This window comes from Trachemys scripta, chromosome 23, assembly GCF_013100865.1.
Source record: "Trachemys scripta elegans isolate TJP31775 chromosome 23, CAS_Tse_1.0, whole genome shotgun sequence".
Taxonomy (NCBI): Eukaryota; Metazoa; Chordata; order Testudines; family Emydidae; genus Trachemys; species Trachemys scripta.
This window is the reverse complement of record NC_048320.1, coordinates 1,412,465-1,424,954: the sequence shown is the minus strand read 5'-3', so window position 1 is coordinate 1,424,954 and position 12,490 is coordinate 1,412,465. Positions and strand designations below refer to the sequence as shown.

At 56.5% G+C, this 12,490-nt stretch overlaps 1 protein-coding gene across 4 annotated transcripts in view; it reads right to left on the bottom strand.

Annotated features, from left to right (window-relative positions):
* Window positions 1–12,490, bottom strand: part of FMNL1 (formin like 1) — a 59,134-nt gene that overhangs the window by 32,741 nt on the left and 13,903 nt on the right. For all 4 annotated transcript variants that reach the window (XM_034756066.1, XM_034756064.1, XM_034756065.1 and 1 more), the window contains exon 2: window positions 4,613–4,696. In XM_034756066.1, coding sequence (XP_034611957.1) covers window positions 4,613–4,696 — 84 coding nt within the window. The remainder of the gene's footprint in view (window positions 1–4,612; window positions 4,697–12,490) is intronic.

Below are 12,490 nucleotides of genomic sequence, written 5' to 3'. Positions count from 1 at the left end.
GGAGAACCAGTGTTGACAGGGCCAATTCAATCAGGGTGGATGTAGTCCACTCCCAATAATAGATGAGGAGGTGTCAATTCCAGGAGAGGAAAAGCTGCTTCTGTAATGAGCCAGCCACTCCCAGTCCCTATTCAAGCCCAGATTAATGGTGTTAAATTTGCAAATTAATTTCAGTTCTGCTGTTTCTCTTTGAAGTCTGTTTCTGACTATTTCTGTGGCTGGCATCCGAAGAAGTGAGGTTTTTACGCACGAAAGCTCATGCCCAAATAAATCTGTTAGTCTTTAAGGTGCCACCAGACTCCTTGTTGTTTTTGTAATGGCTCAGCCATTCCCAGTCTCTATTCAAGCCTAAATTGATTGTATCTAGTTTGCATAGCAATTCAAGCTCAGCAGTTTCTCCTATACAGCAGCTGCAGAACATCTGGGGTGTGTGTGTGTGTGTGTGTATTAAGTTATTGGTCATAAATCAAATTGTGTTATCATAATAAATGTGGCATCTTTGTCTTGCCCCCTGAAATGATCCTGTGTAGTTTTGTCTGCATAACAAGGTCTAGGTTGGATATTAGGAAACACTATTTCACTAGGAGGGTGGTGAAGCACTAGAATGGGTTACCTAGGGAGGTGGTGGTTTTTAAGGTCAGGCTTGACAAAGCCCTGGCTGGGATGATTTAGTTGGGGATTGGTCCTGCTTTGAGAAGGGGGTTGGACTAGATACCTCCTGAGCAGGGCCGGGTCCAGGCACCAGCTTGCCAAGCAGGTGCTTGGGGCGGCCACTCCGGAGAGGGGCGGCACATCCAGCTATTCGGCGGCAATTCGGCGGAGGGTCCCTCACTCCTGCTCGGAGCGAAGGACCTCCCACCGAATTGCCTCCGGAGATCGCGATCATGGCTTTTTTTATTTTTTTTTTTGCGCCGCTTGGGGCGGCAAAAACCCTGGAGCCGGCCCTGCTCCTGAGGTCTCTTCCAACCCTGATATTCTATGATTCTATGTAGACCAGGCCTGACGGGAGAGCCCCTCCTGTTACTGTCTACACGGCAGTGCTGCAGCTGTACTACTCTGAGTGTGGATGCACCCTTCGTAACAGAGACGGATGTTTCTCTAATGATGATCCATCTATGGGGCTTGAACTGGGACCATTGGATTTAAAAGCATGAGGTGCTACTGCTTGAGCCACACTGCGCTGGCCTAGGTTAGGCATCGAGATCCCCTTTCATCCAAGTGCCTCAGGACTTCTCCTTCCCGGTATGTCGATGGGGTAACTGAGGCAAAGGGAAGGGAAGTGACTGTAGCAGAGCAGAACGGTCCTGGGGACAGAGGCTGGCACATGGAGGTTTGATAACAGGCTCTTCAGTCCAGCAGAGGAAGGTGTCACACGATCCAATGGCTGGAAGTTGAAGCCAGACAAATTTAGGCTGGAAATAAGGTGTAAATGTTTAACAGCCGGGGTTACTAATCATTGGAACAACTTTGCAAGGTGGATTCTCCAATCCTGACAATTGTTAAATCAAGTTGGGAGGTTTTTCTAACAGACCTGCCCTGAGGATCACGGTGGGGCGGGTGTCTGCCTGTGCATTCCAGGGGATCAGACTGGATGGTCCCTTCTGGCCTTGGGATTAGGAATGCACGAGCCCACTCCGAGATGCTGGACTCCTGGCAGCCTCGCAGAGCTCCACCGATGGGCGGGAGATGCCTGTGCCCAGCCAGAGCCAGGATCAGGGCCCTGAGGCTCTGGCCGTGGAACAAGCCAAGAAGAGCCTGCTCTACGCAGTATCCCAGCTGGCACGCGATGACTCCTGCCCCGCACCACCTCCTCAGGGAGCACACGGCCCAGCCAGCTCCCGTCAGACTCAGGCCCCGGACCACAGGCAGGCTAGAGGGGTGATGACAGCCCTGGGACCCCTGAGCAGAGCTCTGGGCTAGGGCCAGGGATGACTGTGCTGGGTGAGCCCCTAGGTGAACAGCCCATGGCCCCCATTTATCCAGAGCGCACGGACAGCGAGAGTAGCAGGGCACTGAGCCCCGAGCCTGCAGGGCCTGCCCGAAGGTGGACAGGGAGGTCAGTCTCCATGTCCCACCCACCTATTGCCTCTCCGCTGGGCCTGCCATCAGCCACGATCAGGGCCGGTGGGAAAGCTGCTTTGTCATTCCTTCCATGTCCCCAGGAGCAGGAGCCAAATTAACTGCCCATCAGGAGATAGCAGTCAGCATGGAGTCGGGAACAGTCAGCATGGATTCACCAAGGGCAAGTCATGCCTGACTAACCTAATTGCCTTCTATGAGGAGATAACTGGGTCTGTGGATGAGGGAAAAGCAGTGGATGTGTTATACCTTGACTTGAGCAAAGCTTTTGATAGGGTCTCCCACAGTATTCTTGCCAGCAAGTTAAAGAAGTATGGGCTGGATGAATGGACTATAAGGTGGATAGAAAGCTGGCTAGATCGTCGGGCTCAATGGGTAGTGATCAACGGCTCCATGTCTAGTTGGCAGCCGGTATCAAGCGGAGTGCCCCAAGGGTCGGTCCTGGGGCCGGTTTTGTTCAATATCTTCATTAATGATCTGGAGGATGGCATGGACTGCACTCTCAGCAAGTTTGCAGATGACACTAAACTGGAAGGAGTGGTAGATATGCTGGAAGGTAGGAATAGGATACAGAGGAACCTAGATAAATTAGAGGATTGGGCCAAAAGAAACCTGATGAGGTTCAACAAGGACAAGTGCAGAGTCCTGCACTTAGGATGGAAGAATCCCATGCACTGTTACAGACTAGGGACCGAATGGCTAGGAAGCAGTTCTGCAGAAAAGGACCTAGGGGTTACAGTGGACGAGAAGCTGGATATGAGTCAACAGTGTGCCCTTGTTGCCAAGAAGGCGAACGGCATTCTGGGTTGTATAAGTAGGGGCATTGCCAGCAGATCGAGGGACGTGATCGTTCCCCTCTATTCGACATTGGTGAGGCCTCATCTGGAGTACTGTATCCAGTTTTGGGCCCCACACTACAAGAAGGATGTGAACAAATTGGAAAGAGTCCAGCGGAGGGCAAGAAAAATGATTAGGGGGCTGGAGCATGTGATTTATGAGGAGAGGCTGAGGGAACTGGGATTATTTAGTCTGCAGAAGAGAAGAATGAGGGGGGATTTGATAGCTGCTTTCAACTACCTGAAAGGGGGTTCCAAAGAGGATGGATCTAGACTGTTCTCAGTGGTGGCAAATGACGGAACAAGGAGTCTCAAGTTGCAGTGGGGGAGGTTTAGGTTGGATATTAGGAAAAACTTTTTCACTAGGAGGGTGGTGAAACACTGGAATGCGTTACCTAGGGAGGTGGTGGAATCTCCTTCCTTGGAGGTTTTTAAGGCCCGGCTTGACAAAGCCCTGGCTGGGATGATTTAGCTGGGAATTGGCCCTGCTTTGAGCAGGGGGTTGGACTAGATACCTCTTGAGGTCCCTTCCAACCCTGATATTCTATGGTTCTATGAAACAAGGCAGCCCTGGGACAGCAATGCCCAGCGGCCACTGCCAACCTGAGTCAGCCTGCGGCCTTGCTGCTCGAAAGCTCAGCACCCCCTGCCCCCACCCCCCTGCCCCCGAGCCTCCACCCCCAAACCTGAGGGTTTCACTCAACACTGACCCCCAAAAGCAAAATCTGGAGTCACCAGAACCCCTGAACTAACAAGCAAGTGCAGAGGCTGACTGGTTAAAATATCCAGCCACTAGCAAAAACTACCAGCCCCTCCCCCTTCCCCAGGGAAGCAGTTGCTCCAGTGAGATGCATCAATTACAGGGTTTTCTGAGGCATTTGATCTTTCACCGGTTTCTAATAATACCCAGCACTCACACGGCATTTGCAGCCTCAGAGCGCTTGGCAGGCATTAAGGGCCCGATCCGGCAGGCCTCGGAAGGACTGGGCCCTGGTGCCCCCCACCCCTCTCTGAGCTGGAAAAGACCTAGCGCGCACACACATGCCCAGTCCCTGCTCCCTCTCAGCACCAACGCAGAGCAAGAGGATCGACCCCTGGCTTTCTTTGCAGATCACCAGGAAAAGGCGACTTGAGCTAACGGCCTCTGGCAGAAAGCCCATCCCTGAAGTGAAGTGAATCTTTCTGCTGCTAAGGAACTGACTGACTGTGGGTGCAGAGAGGACAGAAGGGGAGAGAAATGACTCATCGAGGAAATGCTGGGATTAGCCTCCTTGGCTTCAGAGGATTCAGCCCCTCAGACTCCTCTGCAGGCCCCTCCAATGACTGCAAAGTGCTGGCAGGGGAGCCAGCCCTCGGCCGTCCCAGCTGGGAGCAGAGGCTGCCGGGCCACTCGGAACATCTGTGGGCTGAAGCAGTGAGCGTGACTTCTCCCCGCTCTGGCCCCGCTGTCGTGAGTCATGCTGCGAAACATCAGACTGAAAGCCTGTGATCAGGTACCAACCTGAGCAATACAGGAAGGGGCCAGGGGGAAGTGTCTGGGTGTGAGTTTCCTGCCGTGAGTGTTGTGTACAGTGGGTAATGGAGGGCGCTGAATCTCTTGCAGCAGGTGCTAGGGTGGCCGTGGGGGGGGGGGGGGGGGGGCGCGTGGGTGCCCGCAGCTCCTGGAGACGTCCCTGGATTGGGCACCTCAGTCTCACCTGGTCACAGATCAGCTCCCACTTCTTCTCGCTGTCGTACTGGCTAAGCAGCTTCATCTTGTCGGGCGGCAAGTTCATGGAATCCTGCAGGGGAGACAGACGGGGTGAGACAGGAGTGGGGGCCAGAGCTGCCATGACCACCAGGGAAGCAGAGCCCCTGTGTGGGGAGGGCTGAGCCCTAGCCATCTCTCTCTTTAGGCCCAACCTGGACGATGCAGGGTCCCTGCATGTCACCCCATCTTCCTCCAGTGCCCTGGACCCTCCACCCTCCTACCAGCACTGCATCCCCGCCACCCCACCCTACCCTTCCACCTCCAAGGACGGAGCCCCTGAGCTCCAGCTCCACATCAGGATGTGGTTGGGTTGCTCCATCACCAACCAGAGCTGCCAGGACTGGTCAGGTCTCAGAGAGAGTCTCCCAGCTCGGCACGAGCCTGGCACAGACACAGACAGTCTGTCCTGGACAGGTGGAGACCTCCGACATCTACTCTAGTGTCTGGCTGCAGAACGAGAGGCTTCAGCCTATAGTGTCCTGAGGACTTCCCGCTCTGGTGCTCCTCACCACCAACCCAGGAGTCCCCCCCCCCTCGGGATTTGCACTGCGCACGGCGCCGGGGGGGGCAGAACCCCAGGAACTCGCTCAGTGCTGCGGTGATGCCTGTGCAGTACACAAGGATCAATAAAGCCAAGTCGAGTTTCAGTGCAATGATTTAAGCTCCCCATCACCAGTCTCCACAAGCCCAGACTCCCTCTGGCTGCCAGTTTTAACCCGGGGCCTCTCGATGCTTTACAATCAGCTACTCAAGCCTCACAGCTTGGCCCTGCCTGGTGGGTCAGTATCGTTATCTCCCATTTTATGACCGGGGAAACTGAGGCACGGATGGGGGATGTGATTTGCCCAAGTCCACCCCGGGAGCGACTGAGTGGGGTGTAGAACCCAGGAGTCCCGGCTCTCAGCCCCCAGCTGCAGCTGTTGGACATTGCCCCTTGCCATCTTAAAGGCTGCATTAAGTGCGGTTACCGCTCTCCCTCCGAGAGACCACGTGGGAGCCATGTGCAGCCGCGTGACGGGTCTCAGCCCATGAAATCAGTGTCTGTTTAGAGGCATGAGCTCAGCGGCAGGATGTTGCGCGCTGCGGTGTTCCCAGCACTGATGTTGCTCAACCCAGCTCCTTCCTGCTTCCCCATCCCTCGGCAGTCGGTTTGGGCCCGATCTGGAGAGATGGGGAGCCAGCGAGGCCCCTGGGCAGCTCGGCCTGTCCCAGGATCGGGCCCCTCGTGTGGTAATTGGGCACAAACGGTTGGCTTCTCCAGAGGCTGCCCTTGCGTTGCGTGTGCAGGAACAGGATGTGACATCACTTCCCCTTTCCAAACAGGTAGCACGGGGGACTTCACTTCTCCTTATGCTCGGCTGTGCTGGGGGAGGGCTCGGGCCTGACCAAGTTACATGATTCGCAGCTCGCTCACTGAGCGTTGGTGCCGGGACCCAGCGAGGAAGCCACCAGGCCAAAGTCCTTCTCCCTTCCAGCACATGGCCCCATTGAGCCTACAGCTCCCAGCAGGCCATGCTCCACCCTGGCGTCCAAGATGGAGCTCGAGCACACAGACCTGCCTGCCCTGGGATTTCTGGAGCCCCCCGGGCAGCCTGCCAGGGCTCAGGGGCGGCAATGGGGCTGCAGCCATGAAAGAAGCCCCAAGGGGCACTAAACAGGGATGGGGGCCATAGATCCTGCTCAAGAGATGAAGCCCAGCAGTTCCCCACAGACATTTAATGCACAGCGTGGGTTATTTTCCTGGTTCTAAAGAAAATCGTCACTTTTCCCCCCAAAAAGCAAGGAGCCGGGAGCTAAGGCCCCAGGGAGGGGCAGCTGTCAGCTGGGAGGAATAGCTCCATTGCCCATGGAAGGCAGGAACAATGACACATGGTGCTCATGGGATGCACCTCCATCATGCTCCAGGCCTGTGCTTTGCGAGCAGGAGGATCTGAGTTCTAGCCCCACCGCTGCCATGACTCTGAGTGGTGACAGTGACAGCTGTGAAGTGCCTGTAGATCCCTCACAGTGCTAAAAGTGGAGGGCAGCCAACACTCACGGCATTTCACACAAATTAGCTTGAGTCATCAGGCTGCCAAGCCTGGGCAACACGGGCAGAACATCCTAGGAGCCCAGATAATGAGAAACGAGAGAGGAAACACGCTCCAGAGGGATTTGGACTTAAAACCCAAACTGCTCAGGAAGAAAGCGAAAGAGCCTCGGCTCGTTATAGAGGAGTGCATCCAGGAGGAGACCTGCCAAGCCAGATGCACTCCTGGAACGGAAATCGCACCACCCACTAACTGCACTTCAGTGCCCTCTGTGGTGCATTCGGGATGAATGAGGCTGTCAGAGGCGGTGTGTGCGATTGAGAGGAGACGAGGACACGGAGCCACCTCGGGAGAGGGCTCAGGGATTCTCCAGCAGCGGGGAAATCCACGGCAGAAAGGCACCCCAGGGCCCGGGGAGCGCCTTGCTCCAGGCACAGCTGGGTTTAGCCAGGTCCCACTGGATCCAGCTCACTCCCATCTGTGCTGGCTCCTTCGGTCCCTTTGCTTTGGAAACACTAGGGTGAGCCTCTGGCGGGGCCCTCCTCCCTCCCTCACGCAGCCATGCAGAGCTGAGCTGAGCCGAGCAGGGAGGCTAAAATTAGGCTGCGAGGCTAGAAATAGAAATAGCCTCACTGAGACAATCAACAGCCCCGGCGCTCACTGCCTGGGCGTCCGAGCAGGATCGTGCTCCGATTGAGAGCAGCCGGCGGAGAGCCCAAGCTGCACCCGCGCTGGGTTCTCTCCAAGGAATGGGCCCATTCCCACGGCGCCCACCGCCAGAGGTGCTGGGGGTTATGCTGCACGGTGCCACCCGGTGCCCAGGAAGCAGTGGGCACAAGGGCAAGTGCAGCATGTCAGATGGTCTGTTAACAGCACAGAGCTCTCCGGGTAGGCAGGGCTGCCTTCGGCTTCCCCAGGCATCACACACAACCGCCCTCACCTACTCGCAGCGTTTAATGGCCCAGTCGCTCATGGACAACATGGCATTTCCCAGCATGGACCAGCCCTGGCAGGACAATCTTGGGGCTAAAGCACAGGGCTGGGAGCCAGAACTCCTGTCTCCAACAAGTCACTTCCTCTCCCCCTCTGTAAAGCAGAGATACCCTGATGGGAGAGATTTACACATCATAGCCCAGGTTGGGAGAGCCTGGCGCGGGAGAGGCTGGCAAGGGGTGGGGCTTTCGCTCCAGCAGAGAGGCAGCAATGTCACCTGCCAATCGTAGCCCCTCTTTCGTTAACATCCTTGACCAAGGAGAGATGCTGCGTGCCACCATCCAGCGGTGGCTAATGCAACTGGGCAGACCCCTGCCGTTTCACCAGGACCAGGGAAGGCAAGTCAATAGGACTTTAAACCAATGTGAGGGCCCCACGGACACAGGGCAGCTCTGAACCTGGGCACTTGGCTCCTGTCCCAAGACAGCCATCTTCCTAATCGTCCTAATGCCTTTTAGGGCAGGTTCCTGCCCTGGCTTAGTGCCCAGCCCCTCCTCCCCCACTCTGCTCGGGCTAGGATCCCTAACTCCCAACCATTCAGAGAGCCACCCCCCCGGCCTCCTCTCCCATTTCCAGTACATCTGGGGGCTCCATTAAGGCTCACAGGTGGGCGTTCTCCCAGCCCGAGCACTAGCACACACAACGTAGAACTGCCATCCCTCGTAGGGATGTGCTAGAAATACTCCAGGGCTTTGGCCATCACAACAATTGCTGTGGGCAGCTCATACACTGTGCTTCATATAGGTTCCAAAGCGCAACGGTTAATAAACCGGAGCCTGCCCACCCACTTGGCTCGCCCTGGGGAAAGCAACTGTCTGAGCGCCCACAGCTCCCCGCTCCTCACTGGCCTCTGGCCCAGACTCGGCTGCCTGGGATACGGAGGGACCTAAAGCCCTCAGCAAACAAGATGCTGCACTGGCATCGCCGCAAGGTGCCTTGTCATCACCTCAGGAGCCTCCTCATCACGGCAGGGGGAGGGAGAACTCAGTGGTTTGAGCATTGGCCTGCTAAACCCAGGGTTGTGAGTTCAATCCTTGAGGGGGCAATTTAGGGATCTGGGGCAAAAATCTGTCTGGGGATTGGTCCTGTTTTGAGCAGGGGGTTGGACTAGATACCTCCTGAGGTCCTGGATTCCTCCCTGGTCTGGAGTTTCCCTCCTGCAGGGAGCTGTCAGCACATCTGCGTGCTCTCGGATGGGCTGAGGCCCCCCAGCTGTGCACCCCACCCTTACCAGCACACCATTCTGATCCTCCCCTGGGAACAGAGGGCAGCACTTGGGCACAGCACCATGCTCTGGGTGTGCCTGGCATGTGGAGGGACAACAGGGCCAGGGGAGCTGAGAACGAGGCAAAGCTGCCTCAGGCAGAGGACAATGAACAGACTGAATCCTCCATGCCTGCCAGCCGCCTCATCAGATCTCAACAGCTGTGTGGGCTCCGCCCCAGTCAGTTCTCGGAAGGTGTCCCCCAGGTGGGGCTGGTGCTGCTGGATGAGACATAGCGCCAAGGCTCTGACCATTGGTGATCATTAAAAATCCCACAGCACCCTGCAAGAGGAGGGTCAAGTTAACCCGGGTGTCCAGGCCAAGTTCCAGTCTGGTTGATTACTTCCTGCCTCCCCTAGCTCTTCCCAGCAATGTCAGTTTCATAAGGAATCCTTCTTCACTTCCTGTCCTAAACTAACATGTTGCATTATTGTGTGCTATTAAGCAGCTGCCCATTCCACCCCAGAGGTGGCTGCATTTCAGTGCTGGGTGAAGCAATTCCTCCCTACAGCTGGCACAGTGGGTTGGGATAAAAGGAGCTCTATAAATGTAGGGCCGTATTATTTACTACAAACAAGGAGCTGCAATAGAGGCAATTGCCTCCATAGGAGTTTTTAAACTCCCAGTGAATGGACTGCCAATTAACACATTTGCACGTGCTGTCTGGACAGTCAATAGCTCTGGGACACAAGCCTTTGTGGCTTGCCCCAGCCTAGGGGGCCAGACTCCCAGGTCTCCCTTGAGTCTTTGTGCCACGTGGTCCCAACTGTTACCAGTGAACCTTATCTCAGCTGCAATACAAATATAAGAGCGTAAGAGTTGCCACCTGGGGTCAGACCAATGGTCCATCTAGCCCAGTGTCCTGTCCCTGACAGTGGCCAGTGCCAGAGCTTCAAAGGGGACTGTACAGAACAGGGCAATTCTGGCCTGATCCACCCATCTTCCACGCCCAGCCTCTGGCAGCTGGAGGTCTAGGGACACCCAGAGCAGGGGGTTGTGTCCCTGCCCATCCTGGCTAATACCCATCGATGGACCGATCCTCCAGGAACTTGTCTAATTCTTTTTTAAACCCAGTTATACTTTTGGCCTTTACAACATCCCCTGGCAATGAGTTCCACAGGTCAGTTGTATGTTGTGTGGGAAAGTACTTCTTGTTGCCAGATAGCCACTGCAATTCCCAGCTATACCGATTCCACAAATGGGCCATTGTGCACCACTCTTCCTGGTTAGCGGGACATTGGTGACTCAGCAGGGAGATGCTGGTGTAATGGCTTGAGCAGAGGCGTGAGAGCGAGCAGCTCCTACTGCGTCTCTTTCCCATATGTGCGCTCAATACAGTTTGCAGCCAGGACTGGACTAAGTCATGGGGTTTATGGGCCCATGGCTGGGCCCCCAGGATCTCAGCTGTCATTTGAAAACATTACATTTCCAGCCTTTGCAGATGTAAAGAAAAAGCTTGGAAAATGTGACCTGAATGTGACTGCGTGAGTCTGCAGAGAGCCTGAAACAACATCTCCAAAAAGCATAGACTTCCCCAATTATCTTAACTCTGAACCCTGCTGCCACTCCTGAGACAGGCAGGGCCATTGGGTGGTGGTGGGGTGGCAGGGGCTGTGCCACCCAAGCCCCAGATCCCACGACCAGGAGCTCTGCCCCAAATCCAGGCTCCAGTGCCCGAGGAGCTCTGTGCTGATCCGATTGGCACGCAGTCACCTGAGGTCCCGCAGAGCACCTGGGGACATGACCTAAGCCATCTGGCTCCTTCCCGGCTGTGTTCCCTCAGCTGCCGTGTGGGCTGCAGATAATGACAGGCAATTCAGCTCCGGTCAGGAGGGAGGGGCCATTTGTGATCAGAGCTGGGTTCCAATCTCAGCTCAGGCCTCCCCGGCAGCCGTATCCCAACACACGCCCCTCACTGTGTCAGGCAGGGAGCTGCCCTCTTACTTCTCTCTGCCCTGTGCCAGACACCCAGGGCCTCGTATAAATAAGCTTTCCGGTTAAGGATCAGAATACTCTGCACTGCTCTAGCACTCTCATCCACCCATCTCTGGTCACGAGCATCATTAGCCCATTTTACAGATGGGGAAACCAAGGCCCAGAGAGAGGCCATGACTTGCCCCAGGTCACACGGTGAGTGGCAGAGCTGGGAACCCAGGAGTCCTGATGCCCATTGCAGGGCCCTGCCCATCTGAGCACGCTGCCTACCATAGCAGCAGCAGGACGCTGTGTGTCCTACAGAGAGTGGTTTGGACGCGTTTTGAAACCTCAGGAATCGGGGCACCGCTGGGGGTGGCTGAAGACTTGGGCTGGCGCGTTTAGCTGAGCTGGACCAGAGGACCCTCTCCAATCGGGTTACGCCAGCGCCTTTAGCCAAGGGGGGGTCCTGCCTGGCCAAGGGCAAAAGTCACTGTCCCAACCCAGAGAAACTGTCCCAGAGGGAAGGCAGGACAGGGCGGGAGCCGGAAGGGCAGCCTTGGACATGCTGGCATTTGTATGCCAGGGCCCCATGGTGCCAGGCGTGGAACAGACACGGGTACAGCTATGCAGCGGGCCTCTGAGCCCAGGCTGAGACCGGCTCTGGCTGATAGCTAAGAACAGCTGTGCGGACAGGGCCTGGAAGCCGTGACTCTCAAGCCCCACGCCCACCCCCCAGGCTTCGGAGCCCGAGCCGCACCATCCACACAGCAATTTCCAGGGTGGCAGCACGAGCCCAGGTGTGTCGAGCCAGGCTCGGGGGCTGCCGTGCAAAGGCACCCAGAGAGACAGGCCCTGCCCCAAGCAGCTCACAGCCTGAACCAGGGTGACCAGAGGTCCCGATTTTATAGGGACAGTCCTGATTTTTGGGTCTTTTTCTTATATAGGCTCCTATTACCCTCCCACCCCCATCCCGATTCTTCACACTTGCTGTCTGGTAACCCTAGCCTGAACAGACAAGGGCTGAGAGGGGAAACTGAGGTGCAGAGGGGGAAGGGAGTCAGCCACCGTCACCCAGCAGGTCAGGACGGAGCTGGGAGCCGAACCCAAGTCTCTGAGTCCCAAGGGGGTGCCAGAGTCACTAGATTGCACTCTCTCCCCCACGCTGGTGGCGGGATGGGGGTGAGGCTCCAGGGTTGTCACCCAGGCCCCTCGTGCAGGTAGATCGAGGGATGATGCAGAGACAAAGCAGCAGCCCATGGGGGTGGGGGGAGGGGCTGCCTTGGCCCAGTCAAGCCAGCTGACAAGTGTGCTAATCCCACCTGACCGCTCAGTGATGAGAACAGATGAGAGGGAGTGAAAGGAAGTAGAACATGAGCCCGGGGCACCCCCCAGGGACACCCAGAGACAGGCACGTGCCCTGGGAACATGCCCATGGGGACACCCAGAGACAGGGACATGCCCAGGGGCAGCCAGAGACAGGCACACACCCAGGGGCACCAAGAGACGGGCACACATCCACAGCACACATCCAGGAGCACCCAGAGATGGGCACATGCCCAGGGCATCCAGAGATGGGCACACACCGAGGCACATGCCCAGGGGCACCCAGAGACAGGCACAT